The sequence below is a fragment of the Brassica napus genome, chromosome A5 (assembly GCF_020379485.1).
Source record: "Brassica napus cultivar Da-Ae chromosome A5, Da-Ae, whole genome shotgun sequence".
Taxonomy (NCBI): Eukaryota; Viridiplantae; Streptophyta; class Magnoliopsida; order Brassicales; family Brassicaceae; genus Brassica; species Brassica napus.
The window spans coordinates 21,235,840-21,258,936 of record NC_063438.1 but is presented as its reverse complement, the minus strand read 5'-3'; the positions used below and the strand labels follow the sequence as shown (position 1 = coordinate 21,258,936).

General features: G+C 30.6%; 3 protein-coding genes and 1 pseudogene across 3 annotated transcripts; 2 read left to right on the top strand and 2 right to left on the bottom strand.

The window, feature by feature from the left end:
- The first annotated feature begins 56 nt into the window (after positions 1 to 56).
- On the top strand, positions 57 to 1,041 carry LOC111215927 (putative F-box/kelch-repeat protein At2g41360). The gene is made up of 2 exons (XM_048779113.1): positions 57 to 127; positions 183 to 1,041. The coding sequence occupies exons 1-2, from the start codon at positions 57 to 59 to the stop codon at positions 1,039 to 1,041; spliced, it is 930 nt and encodes a 309-aa protein (XP_048635070.1).
- A 16,418-nt stretch (positions 1,042 to 17,459) lies between these two features.
- Positions 17,460 to 18,239, top strand: LOC125608675 (putative F-box/kelch-repeat protein At2g41360). The gene has a single exon (XM_048779112.1). The coding sequence runs from the start codon at positions 17,460 to 17,462 to the stop codon at positions 18,237 to 18,239; it is 780 nt and encodes a 259-aa protein (XP_048635069.1).
- A 515-nt stretch (positions 18,240 to 18,754) lies between these two features.
- Positions 18,755 to 18,997, bottom strand: LOC111206588 (annotated as a pseudogene).
- Positions 18,998 to 19,034: 37 nt separating this feature from the next.
- On the bottom strand, positions 19,035 to 22,228 carry LOC125608868 (probable beta-D-xylosidase 5). Its single transcript, XM_048779430.1, has 5 exons — positions 21,904 to 22,228; positions 21,033 to 21,595; positions 20,855 to 20,952; positions 19,916 to 20,683; positions 19,035 to 19,836 (listed from the first exon to the last, which is right to left on the bottom strand). Exons 1-5 carry the CDS (start codon positions 22,198 to 22,200, stop codon positions 19,214 to 19,216), a joined length of 2,349 nt encoding a protein of 782 aa, XP_048635387.1. The 5' UTR covers positions 22,201 to 22,228; the 3' UTR covers positions 19,035 to 19,213.
- Between the last annotated feature and the right edge of the window lie 869 nt (positions 22,229 to 23,097).

Here is a 23,097-nt window from a genome sequence, read left to right as displayed (position 1 = left end):
TCGTTTTCGTCGTTGCCAGACGACGTTGCATTGAAATGCTTATTCCGCGTTCCGAGATGCTACGACCTAAACCTCTCTTTGGTCTCCAAAACCCTAAGGTCGCTCGTGCGCTCGGCAGAACTCTACCGTTTGCGATCCCAGCTCAAGTCCGTCTACCTCTCTTATTATTTCTATCAAGGCAGGTTTTCACGGTCCCCTAGCTACAGCTGGATCACTTTCCGTCCGGGTGAGAAGACCACTGACTATCAGTTGGAGCACAGATCTCTGTCGTCGGCGGATGTCCCGGGCCCTTGTCTTGGTTATGCAGTCTCCGTGGGACCAGATATCTATTTCATTGGTGGAATCTTAGTTCCCTCCACGAAGCTTTGGATCCTTGACACTCGATCTGGTCATTTACGGACGGCTCCAAGCATGAAAGTGGGTGGGTCGGCAGAGTACAAAGTAGCTGTGGGAGTGGTTGAGGGGAAGATATATGTAATTGGAGGAAGTGATGAAGAGAGCCAAGTGGAAGTGTTTGATCCAGAAACACAGACCTGGGACTTCGCTGGCGAGGAGAAGGTGAAATGTGAATCGGAGTTTAGTGTGTCTATGAAGCAAAAGGTTTATATGGTGGGCAGGGATGGGAGAGTCAGCACCTATAGTCCGAGAGAAGGTATAAAAAATGAAGCAACGGAGATGCTAAGTTATGTGAAGTTCTTGTGTGTGGTAAAGAATGTACTCTACGCTTGTTTTCAGTGGAGTGGGTTAATATGGTTTAACACAAAGCTCAAGGTTTGGACAAGAGTGGTTGATCGTGATGGCAAGGATGGGAAGTTAGAAATGTATTCATTTGCTGCTCAAAAAATGGAGGAATTCGAGGGAAAGATAGCGTTTTTTTGGCCACTACCTAATATTGATTGCACGAAGAGTGAACTTATCTGTAAACTGATCGCATTGGATAGGGTCGGAGAAAATATTCGTGGGAGGATTGAGTGGTCTGGTATTGTGGCCACCTTGCCGCGTAACATTCGTTTGAAGGATTGTTTAGTTGTTTCCGGTTGATGGGCTCATTTTTTATTTAACGTGCTATACTATTCTTCGTGCTCACAAGTCACAAGTTGTTATGTGAAATGCACAAGGAAGGCACATATGTTGAACTTTCCCATAGCCGAGACTGAGCAAATTATCATGTCTATTCATGTTTACAAATTTTATTTTATTTGTCTACATTACTATACATACATATCTATCTTCCTTAGTTTACTTGTTTAACACCGTCTGATTCTTATAAATAACAAACACGTCTGACAACATCGGTTGGTTGGTTTTCCGGCTACTGCACACGAAACAAATGCACACAATGTAATATCGTGCTTTTGTGAATAATATTTAGAGGGTGACTGATTTTTCCGCTACCACCCGCAAACGCAGCTTTTGCGGTTGGTAACGGTTGTCGGCAGTTTGCAACAATCACTTAAACCGCTTCAAACCGCTCCGAATCTCATAAATTCAAAAGCTGGCTCCAGCTAACGTTTGCGGTTGCGGGAGGGTAAATTTTTTTTTTTAAACAATATATATACAAAAGTAAAAATATTTAATAAAAAAATTAAAACTGAAATTATAAAAATATTAAAATATATCTATTATATTTTAATTAATATTATAGAATTTTATAATAAAAACAATTTCAATAAATTTTCAAAAATTAAAATTATAACTTTCTAAATATAAATTTTATATTTATTATAATTTTACGATTTTTGATATTTTTATAATTATATTAAATATAAATATTGTTAATTTATTATTTGACTGTTACCGTATTTGGTAGTTAACCAGTCATAAGCCCTGTTCTAAAACTCGCCCGCCTGGGCGAGTAAGCGGCCGAGAACGCGTTGTGCGGTGAGCTTCCGTGGCGAGTTGGACATGATCGGTGTCATTATCCGGCAACCCGAGTTTTGACCGCAGACACCGTAGTTTAATAGTAATCGGCGATTAATTATCTAAATCCGCGTAGTATAAATCGTTAAAACCACCAAAACCAAGTTGTGATTTTGATTTGTCAACTCCAATAAAGATCAAATCGAGACTAAATGATGCTGAATAGAGTCTAATCATTCGTAGAAGTGCAAGATATGGTGACAAGATAAAAGAATTGCAGGAATAGAAAATGTAAGGATATGAAGAAGATAATGATAATTACGTAAATGCCATTCTCTTAAAGAAAAAAAAAACAAAATGAGCTGTCGAACTTGAGACATATTGACTAAAAGCAATATTAATACCACCAGACCACATACAAAACTGAACGTTGTTACTCACAATTCATCTAATATATAAATTATATTTTTGTGATCAATTTGGTATTTATTCACAAATCTATAATTTTAGTACAAGGATATTTTATACATACACATGTATTACTCATTAATATATTGTATTATACATAAAAATTAGGTATTATACGTATAAAAGTACAAAAAATTCCTCCCCGCGTACTCCCCGATTTTTTTCCGCTTTTTCAATAAATCGCTAGGCCCATGTGTGCCGCACGCGTAGCGTCTAGCGAGTTTCCGAACAGGGGTCATAAGTCACTCGCAAACACACCAATTTTTAACAGCAGTACCAGTCGTACAAATCTCTTAAAACCGCTAGAAACCGCAACCGCCCGCATCCACAAACTTCTGCAACCACAACCGCTGCGTTTGAACCAGTTAGACCCTTAAACATATGTTTAAAAGAGCTGCAAAATGAGATGAGGAAAATGGGCCGAATTGCTTGCTAGCAGTCCTGAACTAATAACACGTGAGAAAATTCATATGTGAACTATAAGACACAGATGAAACCTATATAAATTCATAAAAAAAAAAAAAAAAAACAGAGAGAGTGTTATATAAGAAAAGAATATACATATATACAAAATCGCAAATAAACTAATTCATAAATTATATTAATTTTAAACAATTTTTTTTTCTTCGAGATAATGCAATTTTGTAATATAATAATGTACAACTAACCCAAAATATTAAATCATATCAATTTTTGTCTATAATCCAAAAAAAAAATCCACGCTTTCGATTATATAAGGATAAATTATATGAATGGAAAAAAGGAGTCTTGTATAGGTTTACAAAACCTAATTCATTGGAACATATATCTCGTGTAATACGAATTTACACTACAAGAAAACACAAAATTAGCAACGAAAAATAACAAAGAAAATGATTCTTCGTAAATGCACGTCTTATGTACGAGACCCTTGCAAGGAAAAAACAAATCAACGTAATTTCAACGACAATAAAGTTTCGTCGTAAACACGACGCAATTTAGCGTAGTTGTTACGACAAAAACATATTTCGTCGTAAAGTTGACGTAAATATAACAAGGAATTTACGACGAAATGTCTTACGAGCGTCAAAGTCTCGAGTGCACCAACTTTGTAGTTTTAAACACATTTTTTGTTTGGGCTACTTAACTATATTTCCTCACAAAGTCCTACCAAAATTTATCCCACCAGTTTCGAAAACTTCCTATAGTTTGATGTTTATTGTAACACTACTAGATATCAGATCCTATATAAATTACACATACAAAAAAAAAGATTAATTAGGCTAAAGTCACAAGTTAATTTGATGTTTATTGTAACACTACTAGATCAACTGTTACCTTTCATTTCACCCCTTGGGATGGACGATGACACCAGCATTGTATGCAAAGCCACAAATATCAATTTCATATAACCATTTGCCCACAAAGTCATTTAAGATGAAAACATAGAGATATGCAAACCCTCAAAGTACATGAAGACACCATCCTTTCGGCACCATGGCTTCCTCTGCCTAACGATGACAGCAAACTTCTAACGGAGATCAGGTTTACCCTTCTTGACTGTAGCCATAACCATGTCACCAACACATGCAGATGGCAAACGGTTAATACGACCCTTGATACCCTTTACGGAGATGATGTAAAGGTTCTTGGGTCCAGTGTTGTCAGCACAACAGTGGCTGCCACAGGAAGACCCAGTGACATCCTGAACTTGTTCCCAGAGGTTCCTACTCTTCCTATTAAACAACAAACATAGAAACAAATGGCAGATCAGTAACAGAACCGGCTATCTAGAATAATTTATTGTACAATATTATATACTGGTTAAACTTTATAGATTTGAATTGCATCTATTTAAAATATTAGACTAGATATATTGTATGTTGAAATAATATGTGTCTTTATATGTAATTCGATAAATATCACTAAAATATTGAAAAAAAAGTTAAAGCGGAAGGGAACACATATTATTTACTTCCAAAACAAAATCAATAATGTTCAAAAAGAAATATGATTAACCGTTTATATTTGTGTTTTTCCTTTTCTGTTAAAAGGTTTTCCTTATTTGTTACTAACTTATATCTACCAATATCAATCTTATTTAACTCCAAAAGTTGTGAATCTCACTTATGTTGAAAAGTTGTGTCATTTCTAAAAGATGTCAAAAATGTTGTGTGTTTTTTTAAAGTTCAATGTAGGAAGGTTGTGTATTTTCTAAATTGAAAACGTGTGTTCTTTCTAAAAAATATCAAAGAGGTTGTGTTTTTTTCTAAAAGTTCAATGTTGGAATGTTGTGTATTTTCTAAAATTCATATAAATATCTTTTAAAAAATGAAAAATTGTGACTATTCTCATAAGTATCTTTTGAAAATAACTACCTTTAAATTGGAAGAATGTGACGATTCAACTTGAATAGTGATTTTAAAAATCTATAAATAGTTCCTGACATGCATTTCTCAAAATATAATTTTCACTAATCGAGCTAATAAAATGGTGGAAAAAAAGGTTCTAAGCAGTTACTTGGTTACAAATTTTTAGAAGATATTTAAATGAAACGTTATAAACAAAAATAGTTGGAAGAGTTTTACGTGTTTGGATAGCTAAAATCCAAAAGAAATAATGAAATCATTAATCTCAATTTCCTTATACTAGATTAAAAGGTTGGTCTTTCATACATACAAATTTGTTTATATCTGTTTCATGTTATTGTTGTGTCCTTATTGTCATTGTTGCTATTGTAAAGCAAACCAACAATCCCACGAATAATATATCCCAATTTAGTTTATATAAATGTTTATGTATACTACCTTATTGTTTTATTTGATTTTGGTTGCAGAATGAACTACTTGTTGGTTCTATTAATAGTAAATATATTCAACAACTTGAAGAATGTTTTTGAAGGGGGAAACATTATATTAATCACTGATTTCTAAGTTTTTGAAAACAACAGATAATTATAAAATTTCTAGTCATGGTTTCAATTACATATGAATGATCCGTCAACAATTGAGATTATTAATGATGCCAAATTTTCAATTGAATTTGAGAAATTTAAAATTTTAAACTATAACTAATTTCAATTGTTAGCCAATTCAAATAAACAATTTAATGGTTGGTTCTTATACATAAACAACAAAATAGAAACATATATTATTTTTATGTAGAAATATTATTTAATGGTATATAGTTAATAGTTTATTTAGGATAAAACCAAACTGAATAAATCTTAAATTTTATTTTTATTTTATCATATTGTGGTGTATATATGATGGGATATATGATGAGAAATTTCAAATTTATGGATTGTATATATATATATTCAAAAGTCATCAAAATATAAATAATATATATGTCAAATATTGTATTTTCGTAAAGGATATGGTCAAATATTTTTTTGTTACTTTATTGGGCATTAAACACTAATACTCTAATAGTTATATATCCCCTATATATTATTTGAGAAACATTGCAATATTTTTTTGTAGCCACGTGTCATCACTATAATGATTCTTAGAATCCTTAGAGAATTGCTCCATCTAAATATATAATAAGTTTTTTTATTAAACTACAATAAATACATTATTAATGTATTTCATTATTTCCTTAAATAAAATTACGGAATTGCCTAATGTGGATAAAGTATATATGACAATTAGTGATTTTGAATAATAAAGATTTGATAAAAATAAGTGTGTATTATAATTATATTTGTTTAGTTTTAAGCTATTAAAATAAATTAAAAAAATCATAGTAACCATATAATAAAAATTAAAAAAAATATTTATATATTATATTTTGAATTTTTAAAAATGAGTATAAATTACTAAAACTGTTAAAAGTTTCACATTCAAATTTTGTGATCTATGATTTAAAACTTTTGTTATGACATGATAAAAATAATTCAAAAATAATATAAGTTGAAAGTCTCATTTAATAAGTATCAAAAATAAAAGATATATAAATATATATATCATTTTAAATTAAACTATATGCCATATAAAAATAAATAAATATCTTAATTTTGAAATTTACTTTAAACATTTTTTTGATAAAAATTTGAAAAATATTGACAATTTAATTTTTAAAAATATTATAAATTACTTAAACCATTAATCCCACAATGAAAAATTTGTTATGATCAATTTAGACTTTTTGCTATAACAGATACAAATGATAAAAAAAAATATGAGCAAAACGCATCATCTAATAAATATTAATATTAAAATATACCATATAAAAATTACTATCATTTAAATTTAATTATATATCATATCAAATAGAAAAAATATTTTTCGGTTTATATAATTTATTTATATGTTCGCACCAATTTAATTATATAAGTAGTAGATAATGACTTTTTAATTATTCAATATATATTTATTATTTCATAATATGTTATAAACATATAATATATAAAATAATTTATATATATAATGTTCATCTCGTCCAAGGCGCGGATCTTAACCTAGTCTATTCTATTAAAAGGGAAGCATTCTTGATAAATCTACTTATAAAGTTTGTTTGGACCTTTTATTTTTTTTTATTTTTTGGTCTTCCTTATATATTATATGTTATCCCTATTTAATCTCACTTTCTTATCAGCAAAATAAATGTTATTAATTGGGCTTTGAGTGTTTAACTTAAAAAAGATAATTTAACTGATACAACCCATTCAGAAAAAAAAATTATAAATCCAATTAACTTTTGTTACAGAAACAAAAATTAACCAAATTAACTTTAGACCCTTTTTTTACAAAATCTCAAATTATGAAGACCATTTTATACATAAATACATATAAATGTAACATTATTTAAATTGTATGGATTTCTAATAATAAAATATCTGTCACAAACTGATTTTCTTTTTGAAAAAATTGATAATAGTTTGATAGAAAATTAAAAAAAGAAAAAAAATAATACTTGATTCACTATTTTGGTAGATTGATAATTAATATATTTATAAATAAACTTAACAATATTTGTTAAAAGAAATTTCTTATACAAGTCAAATATATATTAATATATCAAAAATTTATAAAACAAAAAAAAAAAATTTTTTTCTCAGTGGGTTAATAACGGTCTTTTTGATTTTCAAATACTTTTACTATATTCATTTTATTATATTCTATTCCACTATATATGAGTTATTAGATCTTACGGTTCGACCACAAGTCTGATTTGGATATGAAAACTCAATGAAAACATTGTACCCGACAGAAATAATAATAATAAAACAGTTTTAAATATTTTAGATATCTAATAATAAAGATAAATTCATTTAATATTGAGTTTACGGTCACAAAAAAATACCCGCGCTTCTTAAACGCGGATCAAAATCTAGTCTATACTATTAAAAGAGAAGGAGTCTTAAAAATCTACTTAAAAAAGTTGTTGCACCCTTTCATTTTTAAACTAGCCTATTATAACTAACCAAATATTATAACTAAACTTTATTATAGCAACACAATTTATGGGACCCTTACTTAAATTAACTCGATCACTACTAATATGTTTTATTTCCCAATCGATCATTTATCTTAACTCAAGCAAAACACACATAGTTAAGCTACAACTCCCCTTAGCTACACGTATGAACCAAAAGAAGACAAAATACATACGTTAACCTTATTACTAATCAAAATTAAAATAACGATACGAGTATACAATAACATGTATTAATTTAACATAGGATATTATCTCTCATATCAATAGGTCTAACTCATTGTATGTTTCTAAACAAAAGAAATAATTTATCTACATTAAAATTGTAATAGTATTGATTATTACAAAACTTATAATTTGAAATGCATAACATAAATACAATGTGTTTAGTTTATATAACAAATCAAATATTTTATTCTTTTATATAAAATTATAAAGTATATGAGAAGTTTAATTTTTTTTTTAAAGTATTATAAGATTGTCTGGGTTTTTGCCGGATGTGCCGGTGTTGGTTCACAGGTTAATAACGGAGTTTTGGGTTTTATTAGATTTTTAATTAATAGGTTTTCAATACTACATGAAGAACATAAGTCAATCATAATTATATACGGCAACTGGGCTTTGTGGTACGACCGCGAGTCCATATTGAATATAAAAACATTGCTTATATATTATCTCATTTATAAACCATTTATGTACCTCTACTAAAAGAAGTTAAATCATTTGTAAAAATAAAATGCCTTCTTCGCACCATTTAAATGTATATACACTATTATTTCTCAGCATTCATGTTTCAGTTCAGTATTTTGATTTTTGTTGTATTTTGGTTTGGGATTTTGGTTTTGGTGTTTTGGTTCTAAAAATTTAGAAACTGTTTAATTATTTAAAAATTTTGTTTGGTTTCAGTTTGGTTATTTTGGTTCAGTAGCAAAGCTGAGAACTGGCAAATATGCAAAAAACAAAATTGGTCAAATTTAATTTCGGTTTGATTCTGGTTTTTCCGGTAACTACAGATTTATAGATAAACAAATATCAGATAATTTATGTCTTTCAGTTTAAATATCTTATAATTCAGATTGTTTGGATAAAAATATCAGATAATTCAAATATTTTTTAATTATTTTGAATAAAAATATATTCTGTAATTTGTTTGGGTAATTAGGTTTTTAAATAGTATTTTTAGGATATTCAGTTATTTAGAAATTGAATATGTTTAATAATAGTAATTATATAATTTATATTTTTAAATTCAGGTACCCATTAGGCTCCCAGTTCGGTTTCAATATTTTGGTCCCACAGATATATGATATGTTCGGTTATTTATGAAATTTCTTTTAATTTTGATTTTGATTTTTTCAGTTTAGTATGGTTCGGTTCGTAATTCCGGATAAATGTGTCCTCCAAACTTACACTATCTTATATATAAATTCATTAATAATAACATAATTTCGAAAACAAATCTGCGCTTTTTAAGCGCGGGTCAAAATCTAGTAAAAGATCATGTTAGTGAGTAAAATTAAAAAATGATATCTAGTCAAATCTTACGTATATATATACAAAATTATGGCATGTACTTTATTACTAACTGTCCGAGATTTTTATGTTCAACAAATTCAGCAACCAATTTTTAAGCTAAAGTTTGGTATATGGTATCGAGTACAGAAGCTACATTAATTTGAGCTAAGTAGTGAACTTGGGTTACACTATCAGAAATATTTTCAACATGATTTTGAATTTTGTTCAATGTAACAGTTCTTTTTAAAAAGCCATTGGAAGTGGAAATAACTCATACACAACTTTTTTCTGTCATTACCCTATAAATTCCACTCGCAGGTTCATTGATATATGGTATGATATGTTACCGATTAACCCGACTTGATTGGATAATCTTGAAATGCCTCGTAATTGGTTTTTTGGTCGAACCAATGGGAGTGCCGGTTTACTGGTTTAGTGTGCCTAGACTCGAATATGAGTTTTACGATAAGAAAATAAATTATATGATGGAAATATTATTTCATTGATGTCTTTATTACAGACGCTTCATAGATGATCATACATGAGGTCTAATTAATTTTTAGCATTATTGCAACAACAAAATCCCAGAACACAGTCCCCGTCCCCGAAATCAGATGACCTACAGTCAATACTGCATTCATACGGTCCATATGAACTCGTACATTTGTTAAAACATCAATATCTATTAAACTATATGTATATACACACATCAATATCTATCATCACTGAACATAAAACACACCCACGTCATGTATCTATTGTGAAATAATATTTTTGAAAAAAAAAACTAATCAACAGCAATATCTATTAAACTATATGTATATACCTGATCGTGAACCCAGAGCATTTTGGCTAGACATGGAAACAACCAATATAGCTACAAGAAAAAACATTGCTACGTTTTTTGTGAAACCCATTTTGTTTTTCTTGTTTTATTAGTATATTCAAGAAAATAAAATGTAATGTAATGTTACAGACTCCAATAAGTCTTATTTATAGAACTTGAAATATTTGTACCATTTTTCTATTCAATTCTTGCCATAACTAGAGTTCTTTCATATTTGTCAACAATGTTATATTTTGGGTTGACCATAAAAACATCTTCACAGCTATAGAATGGAGGATCTAACAATGAATTAATTATAAGAAAAAGTATGAAAAAGAAAGATATAATATCTCATTTGATATCATTAAAATTTCATGAGATATTCTATCTACAAATGACATATTATCATTGGTTTGACTTTGTATATAGTATATATAAAGTTAAGCGCTGTATTAAATATTTATAAAAAGTTGATTTTCAATGGATTTCCCTTACAATGAAGTTGTTCAGTACTAGTCTACTAGATGCAATACATGGAAAGTGAAAGGAAAGCATATTATGAACTTCCGAAACATTTTAAAATTGTTGGCAAAAAATATCAATTTTTGTATAATTATATATAACTATATTTTTTTGGTAAAGGCCTCTCTTTGTTTTGTCCTAATTATAGTTTTATCCTAATTATAGTTATAATTATATATAACTATATTTTTTTGGTAAAGGCCTCTCTTTGTTTTGTTAACTATAATTAGGATAAAACTAGTTTAATAAATATTTGATGTATATACATGACTTAGTGAAAAGTTATGGTTCGTATATATATAGTCAAAAATCAACAATGTGAATAATATATATGGTCAGATATTGTTTCGCTTTGGTTATAAATATGGTCAAATATTGTACTCTTACTGGATTGGAATAGTTATAAATATGTCTTTTTTATGTTTATCATATTTGCATATATATGATGGGATAATGATTGGTGCAAATTAGTGAATATAGTCAAAAGTATATATGGTCAAATATTTTTTTTGGTTTAAAAATATGGTCAAATATCTTTTTACTGTATTTAAATTAAAAAATTAATAGCTGTAAATGGACGCATTTTTAAATAAATATATGGCAGTGGAGAAAATTCGAAATAATATCTAGTCAAATGTTCTATAAATAGATACAAAATTGTGGCATATACTTTATTACTTATTGTCTGAAATTTTTGCATGTCAAATGTCAAATTGTGGCATATACTATCACCATACAAAAATTAGCAGAAACTACATTAAGTTGTATTTTTGGTTTAGCTAGGATTTTTTTTATTAAAATTTAATTAAAATTATACTGAGCGAGTCAAGTATTCAACATGGGTTATACTATCAGAAATATTATTTTCCTTGATTAACCGTTTTCTATTCGATTCTTTCCATAAAGAGTTCTAATTCGTATTTGTCAACAATGTTTATTTTGGGTTGACCATAAAGTACTAGATGCATCACTGGTAAGGGCAGGGAAGCACGTCACTAAACATTATAACACCAAATTGTCTTAAAGAAGTTTAAAACAACAACTTCTGATTTTAACTTGGTCCAAATAGCTAACAAACTTCTTCTCTTCAAAAACAGCTCCTATACAAACAACAACTTCTGATCTAATAACTTGGTCCTGATAGCTAACAAACTTTCTTCTCCTCAAAAACAGCCTCTTCCACCCATTTAAATAAGTGCTCCTATACAATTAACAATGAGAGATTGGTGAAGCTTAAGAGATTCAGACCAAATTTTGTTAACATATCATCACTTGCATCGGTTTTGGTCAGAGAAACTTTACCCCCATCTCTCTTACTCACGCACCTGAAGAACGGTGGACCAGGATTTTCTTGCGTCCTAGACATGTACATCTTCACAAGCTCACCACATACACTCTTGCTTGGAAATCCATGAGGTTTTGAAATTGATCCCACGGTAAAGGGGAAAATGAGCATTTTATTCTCTAACTATTTGAAATCAGCACATTTAATATCTAAGTATTGCTTGCACAAAATTATTCTCGAACTAATTGTTGACTGCGCAAAATTGGACATGAAATAGTCAACTGTTAAAGTATAAACGGAAAATTAACGGCTTCGGTCATATTTTTAAACTATTTCAAACCCAATTCTGCAAAGTCAACAATTAGTTTGGGAATAATTTTGCGTAAACAATATTTGAGTATTAAATGTGCCGATTTCAAATAGTTAGAGAACAAAAAACTATATTTTTATTATGAGTTTCTAAATTAAAATATCAATCAATTTCTTAAAAATCAAGTTAAAACGATTTGTGTAATATATAAATATTGCAACACATTTAGTACTCCATTGTCAGATATAACATTCTTGTAATTTATGATCATCGATATATCGTTTTGGATAATTGTTTTAGATAAATGTATATTGTACATAAGCCATATATCAATGCAAACTTTATTTAACGGTTTTAACTCTAGATTACGTAACTAAATATTACAAATATGTATCCAAAAATGAATATTAGAAGGATATATTGGGTTCATCACATTTGATAAATTTTATTAACTCGAACTTAAAAAAAATAATATATATTTCGATTGAAACTTATATAAATCATTATAAAATATATATCGATGATCTTACAAACTTATTAAAAAATAGTTTTTTATAATAATCTCTATATAGTAGTTTATTATGATCAGTATATATATTTTATTATGTGTATAAGCTTTTACAAATAAAACTATAGTAACATATAGATCATATATAATAAAAGCTTATACACATTGAAAAATTGTATGCGGGATAAATACAAATTTATATTCATCTTGATAAATTTTCTTAACTCAAATTTTAAGTAACTGATTGATATTTTGATTTAGAAACTCATAACAAAAATATATAGTTTTTTTATTCCCCAACTATTTGAAATCGACAGTTTTAATATCCAAGTATTGCTTGCGCAAATTATTCCCAAACTAATCGTTAAATGTGCAAAATTGGGTTTGAAACAGTGAACTGTACTTCAACGGTTGACTATTTTATGTCTAATTTTGTGCAGTCAACGACTAATTCGGGAATAATTTTGCGCAAGCAATACTTGGGTATTGAATGTGCTGATTTTAAATAGTTTAGGAATAAAATGCCTATTTTCCCCACGGTGAAGAGGATATTTTTTTCCTGGGAATTAGGTATTTGGAAAGTCGATAAAAAAAAAAGAGAAGACACAAGTTTATGTTTTTAATGATAGAGTAAAACGTATCGTTTCACTATTTAACAGAAGTTTATGCAAATTTAATGGTTGACTTTGGGATGATTAAAATTGCTGAATCAACATAAGTTTAGGATTATTTCGAGAAAATTATGAAAGTTTGAGAAAAATATTTGGCTTGTCTAAAAAATTGAGGGTTTTTAGCTTATTTTTGTTAGTTTGGGATTCAAATGGCGTTTTTCCCTATAAACACATAAATAATTAAAATTATATACTAAATGATAAAATCATTCGTAAAACATGTATTGACAATCCAAACAGTAGGCAAGTCATCTAGTAAATAAAACAACTTTGTTTGTAAAAATTACTAGATTCTTATGGAATTATTTTACAGAATTTATACTTGTCGATCTAAATATTTAAGGTTAACTAGTTCACTCTTGTATAAATATATATATATATATATATATAGTAGAATTTTTGCTCTTTTCCTTAAGCCACACCACCAAGTGGTTCAGCAAAAATTGACAACCCATCATATTTTTTAAAAACATTATAAAATCTCTAATATCTACTATTTTCTCATTAACTAGAGTCAATATATTAATGAAACATATAAATATAATAGCCCATAATCTATTAATTATTTATTGGATATTAACATCCTATTATTTATTCTATTAAAATAGAAGTCACAACCTCATTTTATATTGATTTTTATGTTAGACCATCCCTTAGAAAATTACTTAAATGAATGTTTCTATGCATAGTTGAATTATTTTAACTATTTTAAAAAATCAAATAGATTCTCATATTTTATCTGAATTACATCTTAATAAAATCTTTTGATATCTTTTTATTTATCGTTAAAGAAAACATTTTAAAATATTTAATTACTTATGTTTGAATTTAAAATATAAGTGTGTATATTTCTTTTTACTAAAATAAACATTTAAATATTTAATTAATTTCGTAATTATTAAAATATAAAAGGTATATCTCATTTTTACTAAAATAAACCTTTTTAGTATTGAATTAATTTTGTAATTATATTACACACATGTACAATTTTGTATTAAATTTGTGATATTAATTTAACATAATACATTTCAATTAAATCTTTCATCTCTAACAGTTAGGATTCGTTAATTTAGAATTTTATACCACACTAATGAAAATAATGCTATCAATATGAATGATCGGTCTACAAATGATATTTTAAAAGTGCATTCATTTTTTGTTATTAAATATAGTGGCCGGTTTAGTTTTATTTTTTTAATAATAGAAGGATATTGCTGTTTTTTACACAAATATAATCAATCTTATTTTTTTTAGTCCATATTCATATATTATTCATTAATGTAATTATTTTTGTTTCTTTTATTTTGTGCAATTTTGAATGTGCAATCGGTATTGTACCAATTTATGTCATTAACATAAATAACAATTGAATGACTGAAAAAATACATTTCATGTGAATACTTTTGTTTTCAGTGTAGTTATTAACAAATGTAATTGTAGATTTAAGTGTTAATTATATAACATGATGTATGATAGATGAAGAATTGCAAATAAAAATTTAACATTGTAAAGTTTTGGGGTAGAAAAGTCTAAATCACCAATAGACAACATAAGAAACCTAAATATAGATAATAAAGAAAAAAAAACAGGTTTAAAAGGACAAAAACAATGCATTAGAATTTCTGATTTAATAATTTAAATGAAGCGAACGTTTTATAAATTACACAAATATATTCGATTAACATATATGTATGACCTATAAAATACAAGTATAATCGTAAGAAAATTAATATCTAAGTTATATTAAATCGAACATAATTTTTCGTAAATATCACGTAATGTCAGGTTTTAGTTAATGTTCATATGGGAAATAGTAAAATTTATGGTGGGAATATTAGGTACGGTTTGGACGAATTCCTGGAAGTCTTCTAGAAGATTTCCTTGAAGTCGTCTAGACCCTAAATATAACCTCTAAACTAAATTAACTAACTAAATATTTCATAAAATTAAATTAAACGTAATAAGTGTTTACTATACACAGAAATAAACACATATAGGTAAAATTTTAATTTTTTTAAAAAAAAGCATTTAAGCTTTTCAAAATCTAACCCTAAGAATACATACAATACTACAACATATATTGCCAAACACTAGACAAAAAGATATCATGATTCACTACTTTCACTAATCTATGTTAAAAACAATTAAATTTTATCACATCTTAATTTATATCACTTAAAACTGGGAATAATTACATGATTTCAATTTTTCACTTATCAAAATATTTTTTTACAAATTTTATAAATTATTTTTAAGTTCAACTGTACCAGAAGACTTCCCAAGACGTCTTTCAGACGACTTACAATATCTCAGAAGACTCAGAAGACTTTCTGGGGCTATATTCGTAAAAATGAGTTATGGTTTTTTGTTTGGTCACAAGGGATTGGTTGTAATTTCACCAGTATTTTAGGTTAGTTTTGCAATTGATTCAAGTTTGAGTATAGTTTTTTTTAACGCTGATTTATTATCATGATATTACAATTATGAGAAATATTATATAGACGATCCGACAACCGACAATACTACCTGCCTTATAAGGATCTACGTCTAACTGCATCACTTGAGTCGTCCTACGGAGATCAAGTCTGACTGAGTTTGCTTGCACCAAGTTTGAGTATAGTTTTGCATTTAAAATCAAGTTTTGAGTCATATTTGGCAAATACCATATTTTAATAAGAGAAATATCACTATTAACTAGGTTAAGATCCGCGCCTTGCGCGGAATGAACATTATATATATAAATTATTTTATATATTATTTTATAACATATTATGAAATAATAAATATATATTGAATAATTAAAAAGTCATTATCTGCTACTTATATAATTATATTGGTGCTAACATATAAATAAATTTTATAAATCGAAAAAATATTTTTTCTATTTGATATGATATATAATTAAATTTAAATGATAGTAACATATATATGGTATGTTATAATATTAATATTTATTAGATGATGTTTTTTGCTCATATTTTGTTTATCATTTGTATATGTTATAACAAAAAGTCTAAATTAGTGATAACAAAATTTTCACTGTGGGATTAATGATTTAAGTAATTTATAATATTTTAAAAAATTAAGTTGTCAATATTTTTTCAAAATTTTAATCAAAAAAATATTCAAAGCAAATTTCAAAATTAAGATATTTATATATTTTTATATGGCATATAGTTTAATTTAAAATGATACATATATGTATATATCTTTTATTCTTGATGCTTATTAAATGAGACTTTCAACTTATATTATTTTTTAATTATTTGTATCATGTCATAACAAAAGTTTTAAATCATAGATCACAAAATTTGAATGTGAAACTTTTAATAGTTTTAGTAATTTATACTCATTTTTAAAAATTCAAAATATAATATATAAATAATTTTTTTAATTTTTATTATATGGTTACTATGATTGTTTAATTTATTTTAATAGCTTAAAATTAAACAAATATAATTATAATACACACTTATTTTTATCAAATTTTTATTATTCAAAATCATTAATTGTCATATATACTTTAGCCACATTAGGCAATTTCGTAATCTTATTTAAGGAAATAATGAAGTACATTAATAATGTATTTATTGTGGTTTAATAAAAAACTTATTATATATTTAGATGGACCAACTTATTTCTCTAACGATTCTAATAATCATTCTAGTGATGACACATGACTACAAAGAAATGTTACAATGCTTCTCAAATAATATATAGGGGATTTGAAACAATGAATTAAGTAGGGGTTATTGGTTGTCATATTTTAATGGATTTGAAAATCCGAACTAAATCTAGTGTTATTAGTTTTTTGATTTTCAAATCTGTATTAAAATCAGGTGTTATTGGTTTAGTGATTCAGAAATTCTATATTAAATCAAGTGTTATTCAATCGTCTGAATTTACTAATATATTTGATTTTATAATGGATCTGAATGATTTTGAAATTCTTATCCCGCATGCCGAGACGCTATGACCTAAACCTCTCTTTGGTCTCCAAAGCCCTAAGGTAGCTCGTGCGCTCGCCAGAACTCCACCGTTTGCGATCTTCGCTTAAGTCCGTCTATCTCTCTATGATCTATCTACATCAACGCGGGTTGGGACGGTCCCTTAGCTACTGGATCACTTTCCGTGCCGGTGAGAAGACCACCGACTATCAGTTGGCGCAGAGATCTCTGTCGTTGGCGGATGTCTTCCCGAGACCTTCTCTTGGTTCTGCAGTCTCTGTTGGATCAGAGATCTATTTCATTGGTGGAAGAAGCGTTCCGTCCACGCAGCTTTGGATCCTTGATACTCGATCTGGTCATTTAGGGACGGCTCCAAGCATGAAAGTGTGTCGGTCGGATGCCAAAGTAGCAGTGGGAGTGGTCGACAGGAAGATATACATAATTGGAGGAAGTAAAGAAGATAGCCAAGTGGAAGAGTTTGATCCAGAAACGCAAACCTGGGGCTTCGCAGGCGAGGAGAAATTGAAATGTGAATCCTGGTTTAGTGCGACTCTTGAGGAAAAGGTTTATATGGTGAACTGGGATGGGAGAGTCAGCGCTTATAGTCCGAGGGAAGGTATAAACAATGAAGCAACGGAGATACTAAGTGTAGGTGATAACGTGAAGTTCTTGTGTGTGGTAGAGAATGTGCTCTACGCTTGTTTTAAGTGGGGTGGGTTAATGTGGTTTAACACAAAGCTCAAGGTTTGGAGAAGAGTGGTTGACCCTGATGGGAAGGATGGCAAGTTAGAACTGTATTCATTTGCTGCTGTTAAAATGGTGGAATACGAAGGAACGATAGCGTTTTTCTGGCCACTACGTAATATTGATCCCAACAAGAAAGATCTTACGTTACGTGTAAATTGATCGCATTGGATAGGGTAGGAGAAGAAATCAGTGGGAGGATTGAGTGGTCTGGTATCGTGGCCACATTTCCCCATAACATTCTTTTGAAGGATTGTTTAGTTGTTTCCGGTTGATGGGCTCATAATATGATTTAACGTGTGCCTCAAAAGTCACAAGTTATTATATGTGAAATGAATAAAGGGAGGCACATATGTTGAACTTTCTGATAGGCCATACTCAGCAAATTATCATGTTTCTTATGTTTACTATATTTATTCTATTTGTCTACATTACTATACATATCTATCTTCCTTGACAAGATAGACGATGACTTAATTTTGTTGTATTAAATAATTTAGTTAAACCAAAACAAACAGTTTATTTGTTGTATTTGATCAACTGATTCTTATGAAACATTAACATGATAACTAAATAAATAATTTCATAATTGACTGATACCTGAAGCTTATTACAATTTGATTACAGGTGTATATAGAACGATCAGATTTTTAATTTTGTTTCTTTCATACAGAAGCTCATCGTCTATCTGCAAGCTGAGGCTTTATTGCTATATTCTGAGAAGAAGAGTTTTTATTCACAGAATCTTTGACCAAAACCTGACGATGTAAACATATCCACTATCACAGGTGGCTTGTGAGAAGATCCCTGCAATGAAGAAGAACCTTCTTGTCCCATCATCAATGGTCGGTAACTACGGCTCGATCCTATAGACATCGTCTCTTGATAGCATGAATCAGGTATGGAATTAACCCCTCCATTATATAATTCTTTGTTTCTATATGAAAAAAAAACATCTTACCGAAACAAAATATTTATATCATGTGACATTAGAAGAGAAATCAAATATTTCTTTGTATTGTATTGACTACTATTGGTTCAATATACCAAATATTTTATTTAGTCTTTAGTCATATATGATGATAGCATTACAGTATTGACTTTGACAACAAGAACTATGTGCTCTGTTTGTTTTTTCAGAAAGAAACCGTTGAATCTCCAGCCAATCTAACGTTGAGATGATGAATGATTTGTTGGTCGCTGTTAGATCCAATAACAAGCTTGTGGTGTCCAGGGATTAGTTTCCTTTTACCATCAGTATCCACAAGACTAAGTCCTTTGCATACATCAAACTCAACGGTAACTTTCTCTGTCATGCTTCTCCCAACTTCTACTCTCTCAAACCCTACCAGTTGCGTATGTGGCACGGTACCACCCACCAGAGACTTTGAAGACTCTGGTGGTATCCAGAACACGAGCACCACGTGGCTCCCGGACCTTGACCCATGGTTCTTGACTCCAATAACGATCCTAACCTTGAGATCTTGGCAATTAACCGTGGAGATATCGATAGGTGTTGTCTTGTTTAGTTTCAAGAATGGATTGGTTTTGATAGGTATGGTTGATGGGGCTGAGAGAACGAAGGTAGAGAAAGAAGAGTAACTTAGTCCATGTCCAAATTTGTAAATTGGTTTCCCTGTGTAGAATCTGTAAGATCTTCCAGGGAAGCCTGAAGTGGAGTTAGGTCTCATGTTCATGTCCGTCATAGCAACCTTTTCCGCAAACTCTTGTGAGTACCATGTCTCTGGTAGTCTCCCAGCTGATGCAAACAATATACACAAATAAGCAAGTAAACTGTATCTAGGGTTTAATTAGGGTTTAGGGGTTAAGAGCCTTACAAGGATTGTAGTCACCAAAGATGACTTGAGCTATAGCGTCTCCTCCAGCTTCACCAGGATAACCAACCCATAAAACCGCGCGAATCTTGCTCAGATTCTTGGCAAATGAGATATCAATAGGTCCAGCAGCCATTATGACCAATACAACAGTTTTCTTTGCAGCATTAGTCACATCTTTCACCAGCTTTTCTTGATAGCCAGGAAGGGTTAGGTTAACCCGGTCCAGACCCTCTGCTTCCACCGTCTGATCCAATCCAACCACCAAAACCGTCACATCAGCCTCTGATGCCGCTTTAACTGCTGCTGTGATCAGCGTTTGGTCACCGCACTTTACATCTTTACACCCCGGCTGGTAAACAACCCCTTTTGGTATGTACTTTTGCATCCCTTGTAACGGGCTTGTGTACTTACAAGGCACACCTGCGTAGTTACTAATCATTACCTTTGTAGCATTTGCGTTTGGCCCTATGATAGCTAGTTTCTTAACTGCGGTTTTCGATAAGGGAAGGTCTCCTCTGTTCTCAAGCATCACAATCCCTTGCTTTGCGGCTTCTAACGCAAGCATCTGATGGTCGTTGCTGCAAACATCAGACGGTCCAAGATGGCCAAATGGAAGCGATTTAGGATCGCCATCGAAGAATCCGAGCCTCATGAGAACAACGTAGTTGTAAATCAGCGCTTCATCAACCTCTGATCCGTTCAGTTTCTTTTGGTTCACTGCATTCTCTGTGTACTTACCTAGAAAATCTCCACAGTTCATGTTTAAACCTGTTTCAAAACAAGAAAACACATTTTACATCTCAAAGATGATACGTATACTAACTTATATATCTTAAGTATTAACTCCAAATTTTTGGGGGACTCAAAGCCAATGTTTCACTTGGCTATGCTCAAAACCAATGTAATGGTTATTTGTTAGAATCATCTAAAGAACTTTGCCTGCTTTGAGAGCGAGAGCAACAGCGTCTTCACGTGTCTTAGTGTAATGAATAGAGTCGAAATAGACCTCGATGGAATCACAGTCCGAAACTATGTACCTGCCACCAAGAAAGTTTCTAATAACTTGATCTATGATCTCAAACTGGTTCTTGTTAAATAGTAATAAACAAAGACTGACCCATCAAGACGCCATTGGCCACGGATAACGCCACGAAGGAGATTAGGATCAGCACAAGTTGGGATGCCATTAACCCTATTGTAAGAACACATCACACTACTCACATCTCCTTCTTCTACACAGCTCTTGAATGGTGGCTGATACGTGTCTTCCAAGTCTTGCTTCGTCACCTTGGCGTCAAAGTGGAATCTATCGATGCCTTTCCAGTTATCAAGGTCGTAAGCAGTGTAATGCTTGCAGCAGCTCGACACTTTAAGCCGCCGTGATTTTCCTCCGGCGTCGTGAACGTCTTGTAAACCCTTAACGTAGTTCACGGCGTATTTGGAAACAACGAGAGGATCTTCACCTGGCGTCTCTTGGCCACGACCCCACCTTGGATCTCTGAAGACGTTAATGTTTGGACTCCAATACGTGAGACCAGCGAGTCCAACGTTGTGCATGGCTCGAGCCTCCGTCGAAACCACTTCTCCCATTTTTAGCCATAACGATGTGTTAAAGCTCGCCGCAGTTAATATCACGGCCGGGAAACTCGTAGCTCCAGGCACCGTCCCATTGAACCGCACCTTAAAAAGAAACAACTCAAAACACATAAGCGTTTCATTACAAAACAAGTCATGAACTACTAGGGTGGTCTTGCAACTGAAACGGTCGAAAAAACCAAGACTCTAAAAACTCTTTATTTTTTTTTTAAATGTATAGATTTGAATTTTAAAAAATTAATTACATTTTTAAGTTTAAGATCTATAATTTCAAAAAAAAATAAACATTTACAAATTGGGCTATTAATTTTCAAAATAATTAAATATACAGTTTTTATAACAGGATATTAAAAAATATTTTGAGATGACTGTGAACTATGTAACTTTTTTACCCCTGGTCCAACGTTGGAGACGCCATGAAGAGCTTCCGACCACCACTCATACGGAGGAACACCGAGCCTTGGAACTCCGGTGGCTTTGTTAACCAGTTGCTGGACTTTTTCCGTAAGTGAGAGACGTGAGACCAAATCTTTGGCACGTGCCTCGTACGACAAGGAGGCCTTACAGAAAGTGTACTTAGCCGTGGCGGGATCATTTCTGTCACACGCAAAATTCTTCTGAGACTCGCATAGTGATGAAACTAGAGCTGCTATTAGCAGAGAGACGCTCACAAATCTTCTTACACTCATCTTTCTTTGTTTTTGCGCTCTTATGGACGAGAAGACAGTGCATGGGGTTGTTTTTATAGGCGGGAAAGAGTTGTTTATTTATTTACCATTAAGCCATTTGATTCTAAAACTTATTGATGACATGAGTTGGTGGGTATTTTAACTGTGAAGTTAAATGTCCATGTGCTAAAGTTTATAAGGACCATCTCTTTTTTACTTGCGTCCATATAAGAGTGAGCCAAGTGTTTTCCACCGAATAATTAGAACAAGATGTGAAGTTTAAGAAAAGGGTTTTGAAAAAAAGAGTGACTTCGACGATAATACAAACCATTTATCTTTGTCTCTTCAGATGTCTGTTTCATGTGTATTATATGGTCCTAAAGTTAGAGATGCAGATCTTCGATGTTGGTTCACGACTAGCTGACTGCAAGCACCGCTAATATCCTGAACTATTCCCCGCGAATCGTGGTTCGGATTTGCAGGTTTCCCTCAGAATAGTGGACCCAGTTGGGTTGAATGGAATCAAATTTATCACTTGTTTTGATAAAACGGCACATGTGTTTTTCCATCAGATAGTTTCAGAAACTTTTCGACCATTACTAAGAATTTTGTAGATTTTATCACTTGAAATGTAGCCATTCGCCGAGTTGATGGGGGTTCTTCTCTTGATCTTTTACCGGTTTATCAATGTTTTGCATACCATTTTTTCGTCTTAGTCAAAACTCTTCGTCTTTGTTTTGAACTCTCGACTTTGTGTTTTATTTCTGCAAACCCTAACCATTAAAATGCATCTTTCAGGTTATATTCGATATGCTGGTTGTGTTTGGACCTGAAAGATAAGAGATAAGTTGACGTTGATGACAAAATTGGAAGATTGTAAGCGATCAAGAAAATTGAGGCGCACAATAAAAGATAATT